General features: G+C 38.8%; 1 protein-coding gene across 3 annotated transcripts in view; it reads right to left on the reverse strand.

The window, feature by feature from the left end:
* LOC135472134 (H(+)/Cl(-) exchange transporter 4-like) overlaps positions 1–24506 on the reverse strand; it is a 52660-nt gene that overhangs the window by 21160 nt on the left and 6994 nt on the right. For 2 of the 3 annotated variants that reach the window (XM_064751489.1, XM_064751490.1), the window contains exons 3-4: positions 7545–7763; positions 87–241 (exon numbers count right to left, since the gene is read on the reverse strand). In XM_064751489.1, coding sequence (XP_064607559.1) covers positions 87–241; positions 7545–7763 — 374 coding nt within the window. Of the gene's footprint in view, positions 1–86; positions 242–7544; positions 7764–20544; positions 20928–24506 lie in introns of those variants that run through there. The other variant, XM_064751491.1, reaches the window with a different exon arrangement.

Genomic DNA, 24506 nt, shown 5'->3' on the forward strand with positions numbered 1-24506 from the left:
CGTATGCTGTAGAGCTGTACCTTTTCCTTGCCTCCTTAAATTGAACAAATTTACAGATGAATATTTCATAAACCTATCCGACTCACTCTATCACAGCCTTTGATATCATCCTCATCGGGGAAGGTATTGTTATCCATCCAACAGCATTGTTCACGGTTGAACCAGAAGGCCTGAGCGCACACCCCTTCCTTGAGGTCTGACATCCATGTCGCACCAATGTCAATTATACCTGCTGAAGCACCTGAGAAAAAGATCACAAAAGGTAATTACCAACTATCCGCTAACAACCATGACTGTCTGCACAAATAACACTTCCTTTAATAAGGTCCTATTGGGACAATCTCTGTAATACACACTCAGAATAAACTGTCCCTGGTTAAACACGTCTACACAAATAACACTCCTTCAGAGTCCTCTAGGACCAATGTCCATAATTCCTTCTGAGGAGCCTAAGAAAGATTCCAGTAGAACACAATTACAAGCTGTCCAAAGTTAAATGAAATTAACTGCATACCCACCCCTTTCTTCTACACCTGCAATGGAAGTCAGCAGTAAAAAACAATTACAAAGAGTGAAATGATTTTGCCTTTGCCAGTAAGGTTTCCTAATAATTCTCTGGCATTAACATCAAGGATTCTTGCTCACACGCTCACATTTGTTTCAATTTACATCTGAAGGTCTCTGGTGTGCATGAGTTTGATGTAAGACATTTAAAGGGCAGTGTGATCAAAGTCAACGATACCTGCAGATGCAGTAGACAGTAGCTCAGGTTGTTTGTCGTCCATTTCTAGATCAGTTCAGAGTACTAAGCTGGTTCTAAAATTCATGGCCTTTCCAGGCCTCATAAAAAAGAACCCTTAAAACTTAAATTCAAATTATCAGGCTTTTTACTGCTTTCAAGGTCACGTACAATCCTGTGACGAGAATTCCTGTGATCAAGCCATGTCTTTCTGATTGGTGTTTTATGCCGTACTCAAGAATATTTCACTTATACGACGGCGGCCAGCATTATGGTGGGCAGAAACCAGGCAGAGCCCGGGGGAAACCCACGACCATCCGCAGGTTGCTGGCAGAACCACATACGGCCGGAGAGGAAGCCAGCATGAGCTGGACTTGAACTCACAACGACCGCATTGGTGAGAGACTCATGGGTCATTACGCTGCAAGCCATGTCTTAATGTACTGTGAGTATTACAGACAATTTTATTTTTTCGCTAGAAACAAGGGCAGGCCTATGCTTGTATATTTTCTACAACCAAAATCTGGATTTTTAAGATATCAGTATTTTTCAAAACCAGTGTTTTATGATGGGAGAAATCTGTATTTATAATTTAAAATTAGAATGCAATAATTCTGTAAACAATGCACTGCATGCCTCCAACTCGCTGATTTTCAAAGACAAACTGACAAGATAAGGTTGCCTGCAAAATAAGGTTGCCTGCAGAAATGTTTCCAAAGCCGACACACAAACTTTTTCACTCATACCGGCATATTTTACAAGAAGATATGCTGGTGATTCCACACTGTTTGTGAAGTGTGTCTGCATGAGCAAATTATGGCAATCAAGGCAACCAAAGCTGATCAATTAAATATCAATAAATTCTCAAATTCTGCACCACTTTCTTTAATTTGCATGAATATGATTTACTAAGTCATACGATATGCCTTTCTGAAGGCCATCAGTGGAAACATCTGCCAAATATGTTTGCAATTTGGAAAGAGAATATTGCTAGCATATCTGAATTAGCTGCCCAGAATTTGTACACCTCCATAGCACATACCCGTCCTGAGTATTTATTGATTGCTACAAGCATATTCTCCAATCTACACATCAACTGGATTAATAAACAGTAACATAACAATGTTACAAATATTTTCTTTACAATGTACACATTATACAAAAATACATTTTTGATGGTCAGGGTTAGCAGCTGTTATTATTAACTCATGTACATCTCAGTCATGTACACCCAATCTTGTTTTCAGGGTTTCCTTTTGGGCCAATTAATGGATTTTTCCAAAGCATTACTGTACAGAGCACTATGCCCTGACCAAAAAAGTTGTATGCTGCAGTAACACCCTTCCCCCACCTCCTGTAAACCATAAATCGCAACTCAGGATGGGTGTTAAAGATGTCTGACATACAACTGTTTCACACGACATACAACCCATACTACTGCTGCCTTTAAAGACCTGGTTAGTTAGTCAGGACTTACAGCTTACAACATAAAAAGTGAAATGATGTCCAGTTCCTGCCAGTTTTGCTGTTACTTTAATATGTCAGAAGGTCGGTCATATTAACACAGTTCTGACTCATCTCCTCCAATCATAATCTTAATGGCTGCTATTTGATATTTATGTACATGTATACAAAGCCAATTAAATAATACGTAAATAAATGACAAAAGGAAATTAATAGTATTTTTGAGGCCAGCAATTGATGTTTCTGTTTTTTTTTAATGACTGGCCTAAAATAAGAGCAGGGTTTACACTACAATCTAGTTAAAATGGTGGGAAAAGGCCATAAATTCCACATTAATGCATTACATATAATGTTATATATATATATCAAGATATAAATGCTGTGGGATCTATTAGGTCCATATAGATTTGCTAGATTTCACCTGCTGCCCACATAAAGCTACTGCCCATATAAAATGCTGATTTTACCCCATCAGGCATGAATGCCCGTTTAACGACATGACCTGACTGTGTAACATAAAACACCGTTTTCTCTTGGACAGATGCTAGTGAATCATTAATGCGCAGTTGTGTTTCCATCCCCACAGTGCATGTTGCAAGATGCATACCGACTTGAACTTCGTCCTATATCGCCTTGGGGTACTTTAACAACAGTCTGTGTTATCAGACATTAATTCACGAGGTGTAAAATCAATAGACAGATTCATGTTCCCCAACATTTTTTGCCACTTTGAGTTTTAGCGTAACAAAAAATTGGCCCAAACCAGAACAGCTTTGGAGTAGCTGAATACAGCAGGTAATTATGCAGAAAGAGGAGGTTAGACGGCCCTCTAAGGCAGCGATCAAGATAATAGGCTGGCTTATTGTACTGAGCTGAAGACTGGGCTGATAACGGCTACTCAACTAATCCATATGAGACATTAGCCCTAATCAGTATACATACATGTAACCCAAGTTCCCAGAGTAGGGCCAACATCTCACATTTAATATGCACTGTCCACAAAAGCTTTGCCACAAGCTGCATTGCCACCATGGTTACAAAACAAGGGATTTTCTCCAAAACCCTGTCGAAAGTTTAACCCGCATGACAACCGATCAGCTTATCTGATGGACTATTCATGTAGGTGCTCCGTAAAAATGTGACTCGAGCTGCCGTGTTCGGCGCAAGGCCAGTAATGCTGATTCATCAGTGCCTCATTACAGGTAACAGTACACTGGACAGCTAGCTGTGAGAAAGCCTGAAGTTATTGAACATTCAACGCTTGAGAAATGTGCCCACCAATGGTTGGCATAAAGCTGTACCAAAAAAAGCCCGCACTATGATGACTTCACCGACTTCATGGCAGTGGTACATGTGAGTACACATGCCCACATTGTGATGACTTCACCGGCTGCCTGGCAGTGGTACATGTGAGTACACATGCCCACATTGTGATGACTTCACTGATTGCCTGGCAGTGGTACATGTACATGTGAGTACACATGCCCACATTATGATGACTTCACCGACTGCATGGCAGTGGTACATGTACATGTGAGTACACATGCCCACATTGTGATGACTTCACCGACTGCCTGGCAGTGGTACATGTGAGTACACATGCCCACATTGTGATAACCTCACCCATTACATGGCAGTGGTACATGTGAGTTCACATGCCCACACTGTGATGACTTCACCGACTGCTTGGCAGTGGTACATGTACATGTGAGTACACATGTTACTGCACAGCTGTTTGCAGTTCATTGCAACAAAGCAAACTTAGCTGACAAGATTAGAAATTTGCAAAAGCTGCAACGACATCCTGCAAAAAGCCAATGGCATCTTGTACTCAGGCCTTTTGTTAAGTTAGTGGCCCACATTATAAGACAACCCAATAACTGACATGCAGACATACAGACAAAGAGATTTACAGAGCTGCTTTTCACTGCTAAGAAAATATCTTTGATATTCATTTAGGCAACCATGGAATTTAACATACATTTTTTCAAGACACCAAACTCTTTTCAACCCACAATATTCATATAAACAGAAAATCCTGGCCAAGTAATATCTCAGAACACCACATGGTTTATCAGAAAGGAGACACGATGGTCAGCATCATTTTTGTAAAATTTAAATACATATATCTGAAAGTTTTACCACTAGTTTTATCAAGATGAAACTACACAAAGGAAGTCATTGATTCTCTCAGAAAAGGACAAACCTGTTAGTGAACGCACACAGATAAACAAAAGAGACCTAGAGCCACTTACACAAAACTTTGTAAGTCGTATTTCTTGTAACTTTTTTCATAAATGACTTTTTCTTGGTTATACTGCCATAAGGAGACGTCACTTAAAAGAAATGATACGAAGAAATGATTTATGAAGTTTTGTGAAAGTGGTCCCTAGTGGTCTGTTCCATAAAGTCAGTCTTCAACTGGTCCAGAGATGGCTGTCTCAAAAGTCTATGTTCGGATGCAAAAGGTAGAGTGGGAACTGTGTTAGTTTTTGCTTTCTATCTCGGCCTTAGGCCACACCAATCAAAAAATTTCTTGTACAGGCTGAATGAATGTTTTCTTAATGTCAAAGTAGGGCATAAAAATAAAACTGAAAAAATTAACTGAAAAATCATCTAATTTGTATGAGATGTGGACTGTCCCAGCAATTGTTCATCTTAAAAACACATTTATGTGATTGAAAAGCCTTGATAAACAGGGAAATTATAAAAACACTAAGTTCAGGAAAAATAAAAGGACGGATTTTCAATTTTTATTCCATTCTTGGATTTTTTAGTGTCAGTAAAACCCAAAATAACACTGGTGTTGCCTTATTCCCCAAGCACTCGCAAGCTGAGCTGACAGCACAAGTTAAATGTTCTAGTACCATTGTACCTGAATCTAGACCACATATAGTAGCTACAATGAACTTAGTCTATGGTTTACTTAGTGTAACAGGACCCAATCTGCCATCATGTCTGTTAAGGACATCTATTGTAAATCTTCAACCTTTTCCACTTCTAAAACACTTTTATCAGTGGAATTTATGCATACAATCACTTCGAAAATGACTCTGAAATGTTGAAAAATTCACTGCAGTGGTTTATAATTAACCCTGCTTTCACTTCCCGGGACAAGAAGGATCTTCCAGAAAAGCTGAATCTTTGGAGCATTTACAATGACCAAACAAACAGCATGTTTTCAAATTATTCTACAGCTAGTCCACAAGTGACAGCTACCCTGAACACAGGTGCTGTTTCCATGACAAATGGTTATTAAGCAGTGTCTCTGGGACAGCTGGCTTACGTTTGTAATCTCAGCTATTTGTCCTTCCGCAGCTATTTGTCCTTCTGCGTCCATGACTGTCTGGACCACTTATGGTACACACTGGTGATTGGCCCAGTAAAAGCTAGAGCAAACTGCCTCACCAGTCCAGTCTGTTTATTTCGATGTTGTCTGGGTGGATCAATGCTGTGCGAATCCACAGTTTCATTTGTCAGTGTTTGCTAACTGCGTAGGGAAAGTGAAAAATTTCATCTCCATCTAGATATATGTCAATTCTGGACACCTTCTTGCTGTTTCAGATACAAACAGTTGCTAAGCACTGGTAGTCGTGTGGCTCGCACAGTACTGATGTCAATGAAAGTTACCTAACATTTCTGACATATCACATGCCATAGCTGCACTTTATTCTCCATGCTCCATGAACTGGTGGCTGTGGTAAAACAATCTCATGTCTTGAGGACCTGTTAATTAAAGCTGCAGGTGGGTTTTACATCAAATTAATGAAAGCCTCACAATGATGACAACAGAAGCCATTAGTCATTTAAACTTATAACAGTGGGAGTACTCTTATGTCTATAATGGTAATCTTAAAACTAACATGAACACAACATACGAATACTGCTGTATGCTTTTTATAGCTGATCTAATCTGAAGAGAAGGATTTTGACTCTCTCTTGGAGTGAGTTTGTGGAACTTAACAGTATTACCATCTACTATTATTAAGAACATATTGAAAGCAAATTTCGGCATCAACAGGCCAGTCATTAGCCGCCTTCAAATGTTTCCTGCATAGACAGAATTTTGACCTGATCTTCTAGGGCAAAATGTACTTGTCACATTGTTCAAACTTTTGTAGATGTTTAATCAAATCTCTCCAAACCCAATGACAGATGACCTACATGAAAAGCATACATGATCTTCAGCATAATGTAAAACACGCAAAGCCTGCAGCCCATCATATTTTCAGTAACTTAATTACAGAGTCATTAAACTTTTCTCAACAACTAAGCTTTAACCGTTGCTGTGTCATTTCCACTGTATTTATTGAGATATTAATTTACTGAGGTTGCTGCAGCAGCAGGACATTCTTTACCAGGAACTGATCCCACCCTTTCATACAGGTAATTACACAAATAACTCATTACAGAAGAGTAATTCTAGTACGTGACAAATTTAATTTCGTTCCGAGAATTACCTGCAGCATACATCTCATTACAAAGTTCCTGGCATGCCTAAGAAAGATGACACAGGTAATCCACCACAATTTCGCCACACTGTCACCTGATGGCTATCAATTTCCAGGCTTCTGACTAACAGAAGAACTTTTGTAATTCCAAGGAAAACCAGCAATGCTCAATCACCACTAGCATGTATCTCTAATCGCCTGTCAGTATTTGTGTACCTGTGCAGACATGTACATCCACATGTGCACACAGAATTATCTTTGTGACAATTCTATCTGCACATTACATATTAATCATATTTTTCTATCATGATTTAACAACCATCTCTGAAGTTAATGATAACTCACTGTGGGAAATGTAGGAATATTTTCTATGGTAAGCCAATGTTTGAAGCACTTCGAGTCAGTAGGGAGTAGACTATGTAGACGTAGATATTCCTAGTCTGTTACTTGTTCTTTTTTAAAACACCTGACATACTTGTCAGGGTCATATTTAGAAAAACAATAAAGGTTCTGAGCCCAAACTTTAATGTTGACATTGTGACTGTGCATAATGAAATTTTTAAAAATGCAACTCAAAATGATGCTTTCTAAGAGGTTTCAAGTCTGTGAGTGAAAGAGATTTATATGAAAACATAACTTTTTATTGGTAAACCATCATATTTTTGTTTAATTTACTTGTTAGTTTTAATACAGCTTGCTTAGTGTGTGGGGCAAACAGTTCGGGAGCCCAAACATTTTCCAGAGCCAAAGTGACTCCAGATATGGCCCTGCTTATATTAAAAGAGATACATTTGTGTAGGAGAGATTTTCTTTCTGGAATTTTGGACAATGGAGGTCATCATTTGGATTATCTGAAACTTTAATCAATGGCTGAAAGCACACCTCCATACCTGCTGCTACTCCAACCAGCAAAACACACAACCAGCCTGACCACGCATCGTGGGCGCTTTTCACCTTTTCCCATAATCCCTCCTGTTTCTTTTTGACGATGTTACGATGCCGCATACGATCCCGCGCGATATCTCGGAGCCAATCAATAGTGTGGAAATCATCGTACTGACCAATTCCTGGTGGAAGGTCATCCAAAGCATCCATCAAATTGGTGGAGCCTAAAAGCACAAAAACACACATTTGTCAATTTTGTAGAGCTTAAGGTACAGATAGGGACACAATCGTCATGACGATGGTCCTGCAGACATATACTGTAAATTGACAGTTACACACTTGTCAATTTTGTAGAGCTTAAGGTACAGATAGGGACACAATCGTCATGAAGATGGTCCTGCAGACATATACTGTAAATTGACAGTTACACATTTGTCAATTTTGTAGATCTTAAGGTACAGATAGGGACACAATCATCATGAAGATGGTCCTGCAGCCATATACTGTAAATTGACAGTTACACATTTGTCAATTTTGTAGAGCTTAAGGTACAGATAGGGACACAATCATCATGAAGATGGTCCTGCAGACAGTTACACATTTGTCAATTTCATACATATATATTTATTTATTTGACTGGTGTTTCAAATCACACTCAAGAATATTTCATTTATACACCGGCAGGAAACTGGACACAGCTTGGGCAAAACCCACAACCATCCACAGGCTGAGGAAGGCAGCATGAGCTGGACTTGAACTCACAGTGACCGCAACAGTGACATGTTCTTGGGTCATTGTGCCGCACTGGCACACTAACCTTGGCCAGGGAGGTCCTCATACTTGTATATAGAGCAAACTGGTGAAGCCCGAAAATTCATGAGCATACAGTTGACAAACTGATGAGGTCTTAAGTATACACAAAAATACAAATTTTTTACAATAATGTAACTAATTAAGAGTAGAAAAAACAGGCTTCTCAACCTGAAAAAGATATAACCCATATAAAATGTGTGACTAGTACATAAATTCCACAAATCAAAAGAAAAAAAATTGGGACTTACATTGTGAAATCACAATTCCTTGATAAATCATATAAGCTTAGTTATGATTTTACATACATGTACATGTCTGTCAATATTTATTTATTTATTTGTATATTCATTTATTTATTTGATTTGGTGTTTTATGCTGTACTCAAGAATATTTCACTTATACGACGGTGGCCAGCATTATGGTGGGAGGAAACACACGACCATCCGCAGGTTGCTGACAGACTTTCCCACTTCCCAAGTCAATATGTTTCAGATTTATTTTCGAGGAATCATTCAACAGATAAGCATTTGATAATGTCTCATTTTGTAAATCATTTTTAAGGCCAGCCCATCAACTCATGCATGCCTGGATCAACAACACAATACCAGTCGACTTTTAAGGACGAAAGGTTAAAAACCCTGTAACACAGCCATCAACTATTAAAGGGTCTGTAAGAAAAGTATGCCAATAGAAGGTGATACATCAATACAATTTATTTATTTGATCAGCGTTTTATGCCTTACTCAAGAGAATTTAACATACAATGGCTGCCAACATTATGGTTGGAAGAAACTGAATACAGCCTAGGGGAAACGAACGACCATCTGCAGGTTGGTGGCAGTCCGCCCACACATGACTGAAGAGAAAGCCAGCACACAAACGCAATCAAGTCCACATATATGGACACATATTAATGTTGAGTCTGAGGAACACTCAGACTCGATCCACATCCATTACTAATACTGGGACTTTTCAAAAGAGAATCAATAAATCATTACATGGTTTTACATCACATATAACTGCCACATTGTGGTTTGATAAAACCCTGCACCACAACCAGCCCAGGACTGATTATAAAATGTATGTTCATGTAAGACATGAACAGTCATGAACATGATACTTGGCAGGCCAACATGCATAACAGTTCTTCTGCTTAGAAATTAATCGTGGGGCCTCTGTGGCTCAGTGGGTTAGCGCGCTAGCGCAGCGTAGTGACCCAGGAGCCTCTCACCAATGCGGTCGCTGTGAGTTCAAGTCCAGCTCATGCTGGCTTCCTCTCTTGCCCTACGTGGGAAGGTCTGCCAGCAACCTGCGGATGGTCGTGGGTTTCCCCCGGGCTGTGCCCGGTTTCCACCAACCATAATGCTGGCCGCTGTCGTATAAGTGAAATATTCTTGAGTACGGCGTAAAACACCAATCAAATAAATAAAATAAATAAATAAATAGAAATTAATCTTAACAATTAACAACTTCACAAAAAACATCTTCATGTAAGTGACCATACAAGGTGGATGAATCAATCAGAATCAAGCAAAATGTATGAGTTAAATAATGGTAAACTTCAGTTGAAATACAGCAATATATGAAAATATATGTACGTCTCCATGCCTGGCAATGGTATAGAGAAATGTCAGTGCTTCAGTTAGGTCAGTAAAGGCTGACATTATGTACACTTGTAAATTTAATTCATGGTAAATATGTAATCATGCGACTTTTGTCAAGGACAATCCATTTTCACAGTAATAAAAAAAGTAATTTTTGGGAAGGGGGGGGGTTCACAACTCGGGACAGACTGATGACAAAAGAAAAAACAATGTGTACTCTAAATAAATAGGCTGAATTTGCCCAACGGTTAAAAGCCACCTTGCACAGGAATAAATAATGCAATACATAAAAAAAAGAGAACAGGGAATTTGCGGAATCCTCCGCCTTTACTGCTTATGAGACCATGGAGACAATAAGCATTTGACGATTCTCAGGTGGACAATTTCACACCCTAATGCTCCGTCAATAGTTTACCCCCATTGCACTACTGTGCATGAGTGCATAATTCTTGAGTATGACATTATACAACAATCAAATATATAGAAAAATAAATAACTATTGTGATTTCATTTTGATTTGTGTTTTACGACATACTCAAGAATATCTCACTTATATGACAGCGGCCAGCATTGCAGTGGGAGGAAACCAGGCAGAGCCTGGGGAAAAGACATGAGCTTCTGCAGCTAGCCAGCAGACCATCCCACATAGGATAAATAAGACATGCCTGTTACCAGGCAAGATCATCTGACATATGAAGACGAAAATAATGACCAATTCTACTTGTATGATCGCTGCAGTAACTGTGACCTTATTTTGTTCACACTGACTGTAGATCTATGAAACAAGATACTGACACCTGAGTAGCAGCACAGAATACTGCAGTTCATCTGAACAAAAAAACAAAAAACAAAAAAACCCCACAAAACAAACAGAATCACGCGATGTCAATGACTCAATTGCTTTCATAAATAACAAATGGCTGCATGTTCTGGATGTATATTAACCAACTAAAACAAAACAACTTGACCGACACTGTTATTGAAACCGTGATCGTGATGTCAGTTCAATAAAAACATGATTAAGTGACACTGATCACATTATTATTATAACAGAAATAGCAATGATGTGTAATTACATATTTTGAAACATTTCTTCGGAAATGTTTCAATAGACATATTTCCGAAGGAAAAAACATATTTATATTTAAACTCTCCATCATGTCAATGGAAACTTCTACATGTATATAAAAAAACCACAAAAAAAACACAAAAAAAAACCACAAAAAAAAACTGTAGCATATCAGATAATGTATTATGCCTGTAATTATATACCAGTAGAATGTTTTATCATGTCTGTTTTATCATAACTGCTTTTGAGTTCAAACAGCTTAAAATTTGAAAACAAGTGCATCTTCTTTAAGTAATCTTAATACCAGTTTTATCAAATTGTTGTGGACCAAGACCAGGCATATCTCCTAAATTTATGTTTTGTGTTTTTACACTTAAACAATTCTCGGAAAAATATACAGGTAGCTTTATAATAAAGACTTATATATATCCTAACTTAAACGGCATGTCCACTACAGTATAGTAATACTGCATTATTATAATTTAATTGGTCTACAAATCTAGAATGAATCAATTTATCCCATGTATACTGTATGAACTTAGACATTCAGAAGATTTGATCAATTTGAGACAACATTCAGCAGGGTGATTGAATGTGACTACAAACAACAGTTCTGTATTAATAATATAGAATTCATTTTCTGTTTTTATAACTTTAAAGACAAGGCCTTTCTGTAGAAGGCTGACCCCACTATCAATATATCAAGGTGCTGCCTCACTGAATCACTATGCTAAAACACCAGACAAGAGTGACAACTTCCTATCCAGTCACTGACATTGAGCTGATCAGTGCTTGGCCTATCCTCTGATGATAATGCCAAGATATTGATTCTTAATATCTTAACAGGACACAGAACCAACACTGATTGGTTGAATCAGTAGAGTTGCGACCAGGCATAATGATAAAGTCTAAAACCTATGAGTGATGAAAACAAATGTCCAAATCAGTACATGTAAAAATGTATAGGAAATACATTTACAATATGTGGATAAAGATAACACCACACAGTGGTCTTGAGCACCACCGCCATTATACTCCCCAGATAAAACTGGCAAGCCTCTATTGCTTGAAATTGGCTATATAGAAAATATACAAAAATCAAGACAAAATAAATATTTTCAGAAAAATGTTATTTTTCTTTGTCATGCATGAATATTTATACTGTGAGTACATGTATGTATGATCATTAAGAGCGTTTTCTCTTGTGGTTTAATTTTTCATGTCACATGCACATTATTGCATTATATCTCTTGTGGTTCAATATATACATGTAACAGGCACATTACTGCATGAGCATTTTCTCTTGTGGTTTGATATATACATGTAACACGCACATTAGTGCATGAGCATTTTCTCTTGCGGTTTGATATACGCACGTAACATGCACATTACTGCATGAGCGTTTTCTCTTGTGGTTTGATATATACATGTAACACGCACATTACTGCATGAGCATTTTCTCTTGCGGTTTGATATACACACGTAACATGCACATTACTGCATGAGCGTTTTCTCTCGTTTGATATATACATGTAACGTGCACATTACTGCATGAGCATTTTCTCTTGTGGTTTGATATATACATGTAACACGCACATTACTGCATGAGCATTTTCTCTTGCGGTTTGATATACACACGTAACATGCACATTACTGCACGAGCGTTTTCTCTCGTTTGATATATGCATGTAACCTGCACATTACTGCATGAGCGTTTTCTCTCGCTGTTTGATATATACATGTAACATGCACATCACTGCGTGAGCGTTTTCCCTTGTTGTTTGATATATACATGTAACGTGCACATTACAGCACGAGCATTTTCTCTCGTTGTTGGATATATACATGTAATGTGCACATGAGCGAGGAGCAACATGGATAAAATATTTTATAACACTGCATGTACTCATTGAAGTTTCTCTTCCACTCACTGGATAAGACCATTTCACATCTGGTTCAGAAAGTTGTGACGTTACACCAGAGACATTTTCTATATGACAAATGCAATCTGCGTATAGCCTGCTAAACTGTGCTACATCACATGCATCTCTCGACACTACTTCAGTTGAACCTCTGCCCCTCCCACCTTGTAGTGTTCCACTCATCATCTGGTTTAGTCAGACTGATATGTACATTCTTTCTGGTGTATAAAACAACAGTAAAATTAGCCTAGTTGTTTGTTCCAAGATAACAATGAATACAACAACTATTGCATGTTTGCAGACTGAAATTCTGAGATTCTCGGCTTGAGATGGCAGATGTAAAACCAGCTCAGCGCTCAATGTAGATACAACATACAACAACTGTATAATGCTTCTGAGCCTCCATGTACATGACAAAAACCACAATAAGCATACATGTAATTATATGCAGTTTATGTTCTTCTAAATTTATGGGTTTAATAACATATGCTTATCTGAGCCTGGAGGATATTAAAACTAAGGCATGGCACCCTTAAGTTTTAATATCGTATAGGCATAATTTCCATTATAAAGCTCAGAGCAGAAATGACATTTGGCACTGGGGTCAAAATAAATCACGCTACATGTTTATAACCGTGTACCATGAGTGTACTTTCTATGTAACTCATGGGGCACTGATGACAGAATATAATCCATGTCCATGAGAAAACCACATGTGTGGTTTTCCTTGAGCATATGAAGCAGCAAGACTACATGTGGACATTATATAATGGGGCCTACCATAGGAGTACTTTCCTTCAGGTCACTGAAGAGCTCCCGGGCCTCATCCATAAAGTTGTTTTGCTTCTGTGTGGGTACATTCACGGAGCTGCCATTGGCTGCAAGGGCAGGGGGAGGTGGCGGAGGAGCGGGAGGGGGACTTGAGGGTGGGACCGCCTCCTCGTCTGCCTCTTCCTCTGACATTCGCCGATACATTGTCACCAAACCACTTAAACCTTAATGCTCAAGTACACATAAGGCTAACACTTGTCACAGATGAACGGCTTGACATGTGGACTGCTTCCTTACAATTCCAGGTCAGCGAGTGGGTACTATGACAGAGCCGGGCTGGGAGGATACAGGTCTTGAGCAGTCTCCACACTATGATGGAACGAATGAATGCCTCACACTTTTACAAAAAGCAGGCACTGAATTTTCAACTTGAAGGCTATGCCGCAGCTTGTATTAAATCTCAGACAGTAAAACTGTACATAAAAGATATATGTATTGTTCAATCCGTGAATATAAACAATATGCTGGCAGCACTTGGCAGGTTGAGGTAAAAGAATGAGGGTACAGGAACCCACAGTGAAAACAATACCATGTAGTCATCTGCCAGTCATGTGGGTTTAACACAGTGGACAGCCAGAGGACACCACTAAAATGTGGCTAAGAGAATCAGTATCCTGGAGTTCAATGACACAGGTCCTCTGTGATTAGAGGGCTAGATCAAACTTCAGTCTAAATCCTGTGACCCTCGGGTCAGGCAGAGATCCCTGGGCTATCACAGCTGATCCGTGACACCTGAGCTCAGTGACAACTGCAGAACATACCTGTCCTATGGACTTCCCAAACTGCATGTCCACATTATTGTAACTGCTTGTAAATCCTAGAAAGTCTGCTTACAAAATACTCAGTTGCATCAAATTTCACTGCAAAAACTTCAGCTGTTTCACCGTCAGAAGTTTTATACACAGAGACAACTTTCTAAATTTAGCATTGATATAGTGCAGTACAGACTTTAGATTTCGCCTGGGATTTGGATTTATCTACTGGCATGCTCTCATCAGTGAATCGAGCAGCAGATTGTATGGAATGTATATGTAACCACAGGTCATAATCCAACACAGCTGAAGTTCAGGGTCTGTATGGCAGTCTGAGAAGTCATGGACTAATCATGGACTACAGGCTGGTGCGATATTTAACATTCTCTAAAGGTAACAGTATCCCTGAGGTCTCGTCTATGGTACAGTATCCCTGCTGTCTCGTTCTCAGGTACAGTATCCCTGATGTCTTGTGCTCAGGTACAGTATCCCCGATGTCTCGTCTAAGGTACAATATTGCTGATGTCTTGTGCTCAGGTACAGTATCCCTGATGTCTTTTTCTCAGTTACAGTATCCCTAATGTAATTTTCTCAGGTACAGTATCCCCGATGTCTTGTCCTCAGGTACAGTATCCCTGATGTCTTGTCCTCAGGTACAGTATCCCTGATGTCTTGTCCTCAGGTGTGGCACCCCTGATGTCCTGTCCTTACGTACAGTATCCCTGATGTCATTTTCTCAGGTACAGTATCCCTGATGTCATTTTCTCAGGTGCAGTATCCCTGATGTCTGGTCCTCAGGTTTGGTATCCCTGATGTCTTGTTCTCAGGTACAGAATCCCTGATGACTTGTCTTCAGGTGTGGTATCCCCAATGTCTTGTGCACAGGTACAGTATCCCTGATATCTTGTGTTCAGGTACAATATATCTGATGACTAGCCCCCAGGTATAGTTAATCCCTGGTGAATCACAGCATTTACACAGTGCTAAGTGTGAGACAGTATCTTCAGGTTGATAAAACAGCACATGTCCCAGGACTCACTGTCTATAGCTGTCTGCATGGGACAGGACATTGTTCTCCTTTGCAAGGCAACCCTGGGCTAGTTCTGTGAGCTGTCAAACTGCTCAAAGAATCTCACCACAATCTAGGGTACACTACCCACTAGCGATAACTATGGGAGAGTCATGTATTAAACCTCTCTTTCAGCAGAATTACACAAGTCAACCAGCGTAGCAAATGTGCCATTGATTGCACCACATATGTGCAGGTAATTGCCAATTATTGTTTGAGCTGCAGTTGGGAGAGGAATTTCACCTGTTAGCCTACAGGCATCTCTGCCCCATATGACAGCCACAAGTGCTGTACACACTCATTAGCTGCTAGCTCCTGCTATTCCAGCCACCCACAGCGGCTTAGCTCAGGACCTTCTCCCTCGGCGGGGACGGGATAGCTCCCAGAGGTATTGTATTAGCGCAGTGGTTTGGCAAAAGCATTCCCGATAAATGACGAAGTACCGTTCAGTCACGTTTGGTTAGGCCTGCCTAAAGTGACGGATTCTGACCCTCATTAAGCCACATGGGGAGCATGGCCCATCCCCCTGGACCACGAGGCCGACCAATCATGTTATCAGCACGTTGGACACCTGACTCCCTTAATAAACCCGCTATTACACTGGCTGCCACTCGCAACCCACTCTCCAATCATCTGGGGATATCCGGCAGTGAGGATGTTCAGAGACAACTCGCATACACCAATGCTACTTCACTGTCTCCGGGAGATCTGTCGCTATGGAAACGGAGTACCCTCAGCAGAAATTGATGACAAATTCACATGGATGATAAGAGCAACACAATCAGCACAACGGCAGTTTGGTATTTGACTCCCAAATTAATCCCTGGTGAAAAGCTGTACTTTACACTGTCAGGATTCACTGCTTTGAATTTGTCTTCAGAGCTAATATTTTTATAAACCTAAAAACTGACCAGTAGAATCACACAGCCGCTGTTTTCTGCAGTAAAACTAGCATAAAACATACAGATATCATCTTGACATGCCAAAGCTCTTGACTTGGTATCCAAGAAAATCAAGCTTATTTATTCATGGTTATGCAAGAATTAAAACAGCTAGGCTGAAATCGAACTGGTTTTCACAACTCAGCATGCATACAGACGGGCATGGATGTATCTGTACGAAGGTCATGTGTTAAAAATTATCCGGTTATAATGTGTCAATCTGTCAGCGAGACTCAGAAAAATTGAGAAGCATTTGAAAAAAAAGAAAAAAGATGCTGTTGAGCAGTTATATACGAAGTCAGGCAAACATTTGGTGAGATTTGAGTATAAAGGATTCTTATCGTACGCTTTCCATCTGCCGGCCCGGTACAGACGTATGGCACTGCAAACAAACCCCGTCCACCATGTTTATTTCATATTACTCTGCTGAAAATGTCTCATCAATATACAATCTGTAGGTTAAACAACAGCCCAAACAAATCCCCCAATGATCCCCTCAGAGCCAGTTCTCAGATGACCTCCAGGGGTGGCCAATTCTGCTCGTATCGATCCCTGGCCGGAAGACATTTGCATGTGATCTGATTGAAAGGTAACCGCTCATTTAGGCCACATCAGTTTAAACGTTTTGGGAAATATGTACAATATGTTGACCTTGCCAAAAACAGACATTTTGCTTCAAATCTGATAACATCATGGGACATAAGCATGCAGACAAGAGAGACGTTTTTCCAGTGGTGGACTGAGAACTTCATAATCTGAGGTTAGAAATGACAGTAAAATAATCCTCTTTCACAAATTCTATGCATGGTGGCAACCAAGTTTACATCTGTTTGTTCTCAAACTGAGGGAAAGTGCCATTGATTTTTATGTGTGCATGTACACACAAACCGGCAGATAAACGTGTAAGAATATACATCATGCCTGCATGACACACAACAAACTGCAATTCTTCAACTTTTTCGCATGATTGCAAGCCGTTGAAATCAAATTAAAAGTGTGCATAAATTGCAGTGAAGGTTGCTCTTTCATATGGGGTGTTCATAAATTGTAGTGAAGGTTGCTCTTTCATATGGGAAAGGATTGATAACTTAGGATAGTACCTTCACACTGTGAATGACAAACTGAACAAGAATTGGCATGTACATGTGTAAGGCCGTCATTAACAATATGTTTGCTGGGCTAAACTCGCTGAACAAGGTCCTATATGGACCCAGATGTCCTTTTCTTCTCCTCATATATCTGAAGAATGGCTAATGCACAATGGCAAAAGTTCTGGTGAGATTTTTTCGGTCCCAAACGCTCCCTCAACCCAACCCCCACAAAAAGGTCCTGTTTGTGAACCTAAATTCACCTATGAGTTGCACATTTTGCTTCATCCTGATACTTCTATTGGTCTTGTTTTGAGGTTTGTTTGAAAGGTTGAACATTGTATGTTTTAAATCCCTATCTTTTTCATTAGCCAGATATCCTTTTCCTTCTGCTTGGGTTGGGTAACGTTCAACAAAGGATATCTTAAGGATGGCCTAATGTATAACCGCAAAAGCTGTAGACGGTTTTATAATGTCACGCATGACATACAGCATATTGATGTACGCATACAAACATGTATATAGTCTGATAGACTGCAATATTGCATAGGTCAAAGGGGCCCTCAAATTCAGCTGTGAGTCTATAGTACTGCACTAGAAAGCACTGGTTCTAGCTAACAATTACATGTACATCTGGCCAATGAGGTAGCATGCAAGAGCCCATGTTTGTGTAAGATTGGCTGTAGCTAATGTCACAAAGTTGTCAACCAGGCTTATGGACTTTCTCTAGGATTGGTTATTACGCCATATGCTTTAAAAGCCTTGTTTCTTCCATCCATAAACCCGAATGCTGTATGTGGTTTAAAACATGTGGCAGAAGATACCCTGCCCACTAAACCTGTCCCCTGTAAAACACCTGTGGCATATACACTCACAACGACACTGTTAGTAAATCAATTTCTCCTCTTGAGACATGGGATTTCTATACCGGTACATTTTTTTTATTTAACTGGTGTCTCTAAAACAATATTCACATATTGGTGACTGTAATATACAACAGGATTCAGGAATAAGGGCCACTGAAACCTTTAATACTGCATGTTTAAATTATACCTATGTCCTTCCCCTCCAGATCCATGTACCTCACAGACAAACCTCCTGACCACACAATTCAACTCCTGGCAGTGAGAACACTTCCTGATTCAGTCAACTGAGCAAGCCAACTGAGCATGCAATCTATTCGTTTAGACCCTCAATGTTATTATGAAAAAATATGATGCAGTATGAGAGGATACGGTGCAGTATGAGAAATTATGCTGGTTTACTAAATTAAACATGTGCATTTAAATGCAGGCACTAACTGCATATAAATATGTTGTCGCTAACTGCGTATCAATATTTTGTCAAAAAATTTGACGAAAGCTGTGCCGTGTGTATCAGAGTCATCAGTTGTTGCAGTGGCCTAAAATCTCTACCATATACATGCAGAAGTATTATAAAGATGTGAGGAAATACTAAATATGAATTGTATGTCTACATGTACTATAGTTAATACTGTGGCAGCAGCATGGCCTTTTTTAAACCATACATGCATTGGTAGTCGCATGGAAGGGCCATTATCTCAGAGTAAATCTCATCACCCTGATATGGCTGCAACATTGCCAAAGTGGCGTTAAGCCATAATCATTCATTCATTCAGAATAAATCAACAGTATATTCAAATCTTTTTTTTTTTTTTTGGTGGGGGGGGGGGGGGGATCGTGTGGGGTGGTAGGGTGGTGGAAGCCTTTCTAAACCAACATGAGTGCAGTATATCTGAAATATTTATCAGTATCTGTATACCACTGAGGTCGTGTAGTTCCAGTGGCATTAAAATGTGGCAAACAATTACTCAGGGTCTAGATAACACAAAATTGTCTAAAATAATATGTTAATTGTCAACCTTTAAGTCACAAGGGCTTTTGGTAGCATATATAGGAAGGCAGTATCTTGTGACCAAAAATTAACACTCAAGTTCTGTTATATGTGATACATTAACACTGACAAATTCCACCGTAACAGTTTTTTGAAAAAAAAAAAATATACATATATTTAGGTACTATGTGCATCACAAAAATATTAACAACATATACTTGGTCATATATAGACATCAAGGCACTAGTCAAATGTAGACATCAAGGCACTGGTCAAATGTAGACATCAATACACCAGTCAAATGTAGACATCAATACACCAGTCAAATAGGCACATGATTTACCCCCCCCCCCCCCAATAAATTTGATCACAAATTCCTTCTTTACATAATATGTGAGCTTTTATATGTAACACAAACGCACCTATTTAACAAAGTCATCAAGAGGACAAAACAAAAATTGAAAGTTCTGAAAAACATACTCATTTGGTTTTATACTTGACAAGCCCTAAACTTAATGCTTTAACCTTAAAACTGATGTACATGTAATCTCATGTAATGTTGCAGGCTGGATACATGTACGTGTAGGTGGTCTTTCCACTACATGACATATGCAGCAAAAAGGGAATTGTATTTGGCAACTCTTAATCATAGCAACTTTTAATAAATAATGGGCACATTTTGATGGTGAGCAACTTTAGATAATGAGTAACTCTTGATAGCATGTAATAAGTACAAGCAATGATACTAGGTAATGGAGTATTTTACAATACGTATATAAACATGCATGTAGAGTCTCTCTACATGCAGATATAACAAATATGTAGCTCAGGATTGACCTGGAATTTTAAACATTATGGTCTCTTATTAACTTTGATTTCATGAACATACAAGTCTGAAAACAGACCTTCCAGAACTGAATCTGAAAGTTTTGGAGGGTGGGACAATTTCATATCAGACAAAAAACATGTACATAGAGTACATAAGAGTAAAGAGAATACCATGTTATTAGACCATTCACTTGAATACACATACATTTAATCTACATTTAATGGTACATTTACCATTGAACTGAACTGAAGCCTGTCTGCTGACTGACTGTAAGACATCATTGGAGGTGAGATGAAGATGATCTACATCGTAAGGGTCTCTAGACAAGCGCCTTTGGATCTTTTTTAACACTCCCTCTTCAGGTATGGTTTCCATCGTGAGGGTTTACAGAACTTTAAACGAGCGATAAATGCAGTGAAACAGAACTTTCAAGTCAGAGATGCAATCCATGCAAGTCAGGTGTACAAGATGTAGCTGGACACATCAGGTTGGTGATCAAAATCAATCGTTATCAACAGGTACAAAGATGAGAATGAGCCATCAGGGAGGCCATAGCACACCTACAGGTGTACAGGTAGGTCTTCAAACTTCCACGTCTTCAGACGAGTTTTCAATAACTAGCACACACACATCCTATCTTCATCTAACAACTACACTATCCACACATTTCTTTCTACTACATCAAGTCTTCTTGGTTGAATGACTTTAGTTTAAATGTTATTTCATTAAAGTTAATTACAGGTGTGATGTCACCTGTGTGAGCCCCGTGGCTGTCATAGATCACGGAGTGAGGAGCTAGTACGACTTGGTACAGGTAAAAACATGTGCCCGCATAAATATTATCAAGAAGTAACCTGATATGATAACAGACTTATCTGTGATCAGTGTATCAATCAGAGTAGATATATAGAAGGTGCTGAGGTATTATCAACTGTTGTTTAAAATTTGATCTACCAAAAATAAATGAACTATGAACTAAGCAAATGGTGAGCCTCCACTCCCTACTATGACGTATTAAGCTAATAATGCAGTAACATGTAAGGCTTTTATTTCAAACAGTCATCCATATGATTAGACACATGACTTTGAGCACACTGTAACTGGGGCGTCAGAGGTACGTATCACCAAGATTATGGAGATTAATATTCTGGTATGTACAAATGTTCTTAGGACAACTTATACATGTAGCCCTATAGTGTCTACTGTAAATCTAGATCATCTGTAACTAATGTGCCTACACCTTTTGGATCAGATTAAAGTATCATGAGGTTTATTTGTGCTGTTTTATTGGCTTTCATAATAAGACATTCACATGTTTGGATGTAGGAATTTTTAAGTCCTTCTAACTCTCAAATTTGTACAAAACTCTATTTCAGCATGCTTGTTGTATAGAACAGATATCTAAGGTGGTAGGAACAAAGAGACTGCATTACAAGGAATAACCTACAAGGAATAAATGTCATTACATATGGAGTTAATTTAACATACAGTTGCACTGTTCATTTCAAATTTTGGTGACGTAATGCCTACAATGCTGGTTGTCATGATGCCATGAACTTGATGCTTGCACCTATAGGGCTTAATGCAAGCTGAGCCCAAACAATAACTTCATGTATTATTACACACTCAGAAGATCACTGTTATAGGTTACAACACTATACACATTTATGGTTTGCAAGAAGCCGGCTGTAAGCATGCTAGTAGTGGGCTTGTGGCTTGCTACTCAGAATATTTTGTCTGAAAGTTTGCAATTATATTATAATTACTGTCTGTACAGCAATTGGTGTACATATACATGTATTAGATTGAGCGCTGCCCTTTGAAATTACACTACTGGTTACAGTTCACAACATCAAATTAGATAGTAAGCGGGCTACTAACCTACATATGGTTGCTGTTTCTCCTCCATGCCAAATTCCAGCAAGAGTCCACAAGTACAGTTCTTATCAGGGTGAACATCTAGACTTCATAATTGCTTGAACTTTAACAGGAGTCAATTCCAGAGATTACACGTATAATTATACAATGTACATCTACAATAAAATTACTGAAACCACATATTCATGGTTATAAAGTTGACCCACCAATGTGACAGAGCTGGACATGTATTGTAACTAAGGCAACATACAGTCCATCTGGTGCTCCTAAACGTGTTACTTTGAGGCAAAATGCGACTCCGACGTACACAGAATAGCATGCTTCCAGCACCACAGCCTGAAGCAATTTCAGGGATCACAATACAACATTCAAGACAATTAGCTGTCTATTTAAAGGCTGTATCCCAACACGCAGAGCCTAAATCTGTACATTCAGACTTAAATTCAGACGGGTTTATTTGATTTGTGGCACGTGTAGTAATGAAGGCCATACATAATGTCACTTTGACTTCTGTCTTTTTGCATGATTACGTTACTATTTTCATACATTATATACTTTCTTAGTTCATGGTTTGTGTTATATGTCGTGTTGGGAATTGGCCACGTGATTATTGACCTGAAACATCCTTATTGGTTGACGGCTGGTATACAAATGTTGGTCACCACACTTAGATTCTAGGACAATTATCCCTAGAAAAATAGTTCTGTGGCAAGATATATTAAACCTCTGAAAAGCAAATTGTGGTATACAACGCTGCAGTTAACCAAAATGCACCGTTTTAAATACCCATATTACTGGATGGCCAAGATGTACAAAGTAACAGATATCAGTGTTAAAGTTTTGGAGAAATTTTGCATTAAACTTCGTGTGAACATCCCATGTACTAAGTTAACACTGCTTTGCTGGCTAACACAGATGACTGGCAATATTCCTGGAGTCAAGACTACATACAGTGTATCTCAAAGTATGTTTAATGCAAAAGTTTTGAAAAATCTCAACCTCTATCACATTCTAATGGTAAAATCATTTTTGATCAAAATTTAAAACTTGAGAAAAAGAAAGTTGGAGTCTATGAGCCCTTGGCTACATGTAATTACAATGGAACTCGAAAAAAAACCCCCACATGCGTGTCCATATCCCTTAACCTGAAGCACAAACAAATGGTGTCATCAACATTCCTGCATCATCTCATTTGTCTTGTGATCATCTTGTGTATATTTTTATCCCAAGCAAGTGCTACTTTGCCAACGTATTGAATAATTCACCAATACATCTTTCAGAATAGAAGGAGGACGTGTATGGTAATTCAGCATGGCAAAAGAAGTAGAAACAGGACTGGATTTGTCTTAACATGCTCTAATCAGGCTGTGCGAACTACACAGGCTGACATGTTCTTCCTGTAGTTCTTATGGCACATAACTTTGTACATGAATCTTCCTTCAGTAAATCGTCTCCATGAAGAAGCACTAGATAAAAGAGCGGTGGAAATCCTTACTGCAACAAGGAGAAACAAAACATGCACTCTAAGGACTAATTCGTCATCATATGACTGAAAAAATGTTGTGCACGACATTGAACCCTTAGGACTCACTGACTCACTGTATTGTGTTGAAATACATGTATACCATCTGCATGTAATACAGACAAAGGGAAACCCAAAATGTTTTGGTCCCTTTTCCATTTCTTGAAAAACAAAAATAAAAAAAACAAAAAAAACCAATAACCAAGACTATAGACAAAATGATTCCAAAACTACGAGATCTTTAAAATTTAGATGCTGTTTAGTTAGGAGAGATAAATTCATATTCAATAAGTAAGACAATGACAGCCTTATACCAAAAGGTGACTGCAATCCATTTGACTGCATCTGACTATGACCATTTGATATGTTCTTGGTAAGTCATTTTCATGGACACATCAAGACCCTCTACAAGAACATGACAGACATTTCGAAGTAAGCGATGAACAGCTCTGTTGTACAATCATCATGTTCTGATTTCACGGTCTTAAAATTTAACCAGAAATATCACATGGGAACCTATAATATGTACATACAAGTACTATAAATTTGGCATTGTATGTACATGTATAATTTGTCTAATTTGATGGATAACGTCTTTTCCAGCATTTGCCATCAGACTCCAAACTCATCAAAATTAAAAGTCATCACACTCTCACACTTATGCATGACAATGAATTTGAAAATTTAAATTAAAACACCTCACTAAGCAACACAGTTTTCACAGGCCACTTTACATGTGCTTGGTTTTGTTGAGAATCAGATATGTGCTCAGACTGGCTTCTTCTACTACTACTT

Source organism: Liolophura sinensis, chromosome 8, assembly GCF_032854445.1.
Source record: "Liolophura sinensis isolate JHLJ2023 chromosome 8, CUHK_Ljap_v2, whole genome shotgun sequence".
Lineage (NCBI taxonomy): Eukaryota > Metazoa > Mollusca > Polyplacophora > Chitonida > Chitonidae > Liolophura > Liolophura sinensis.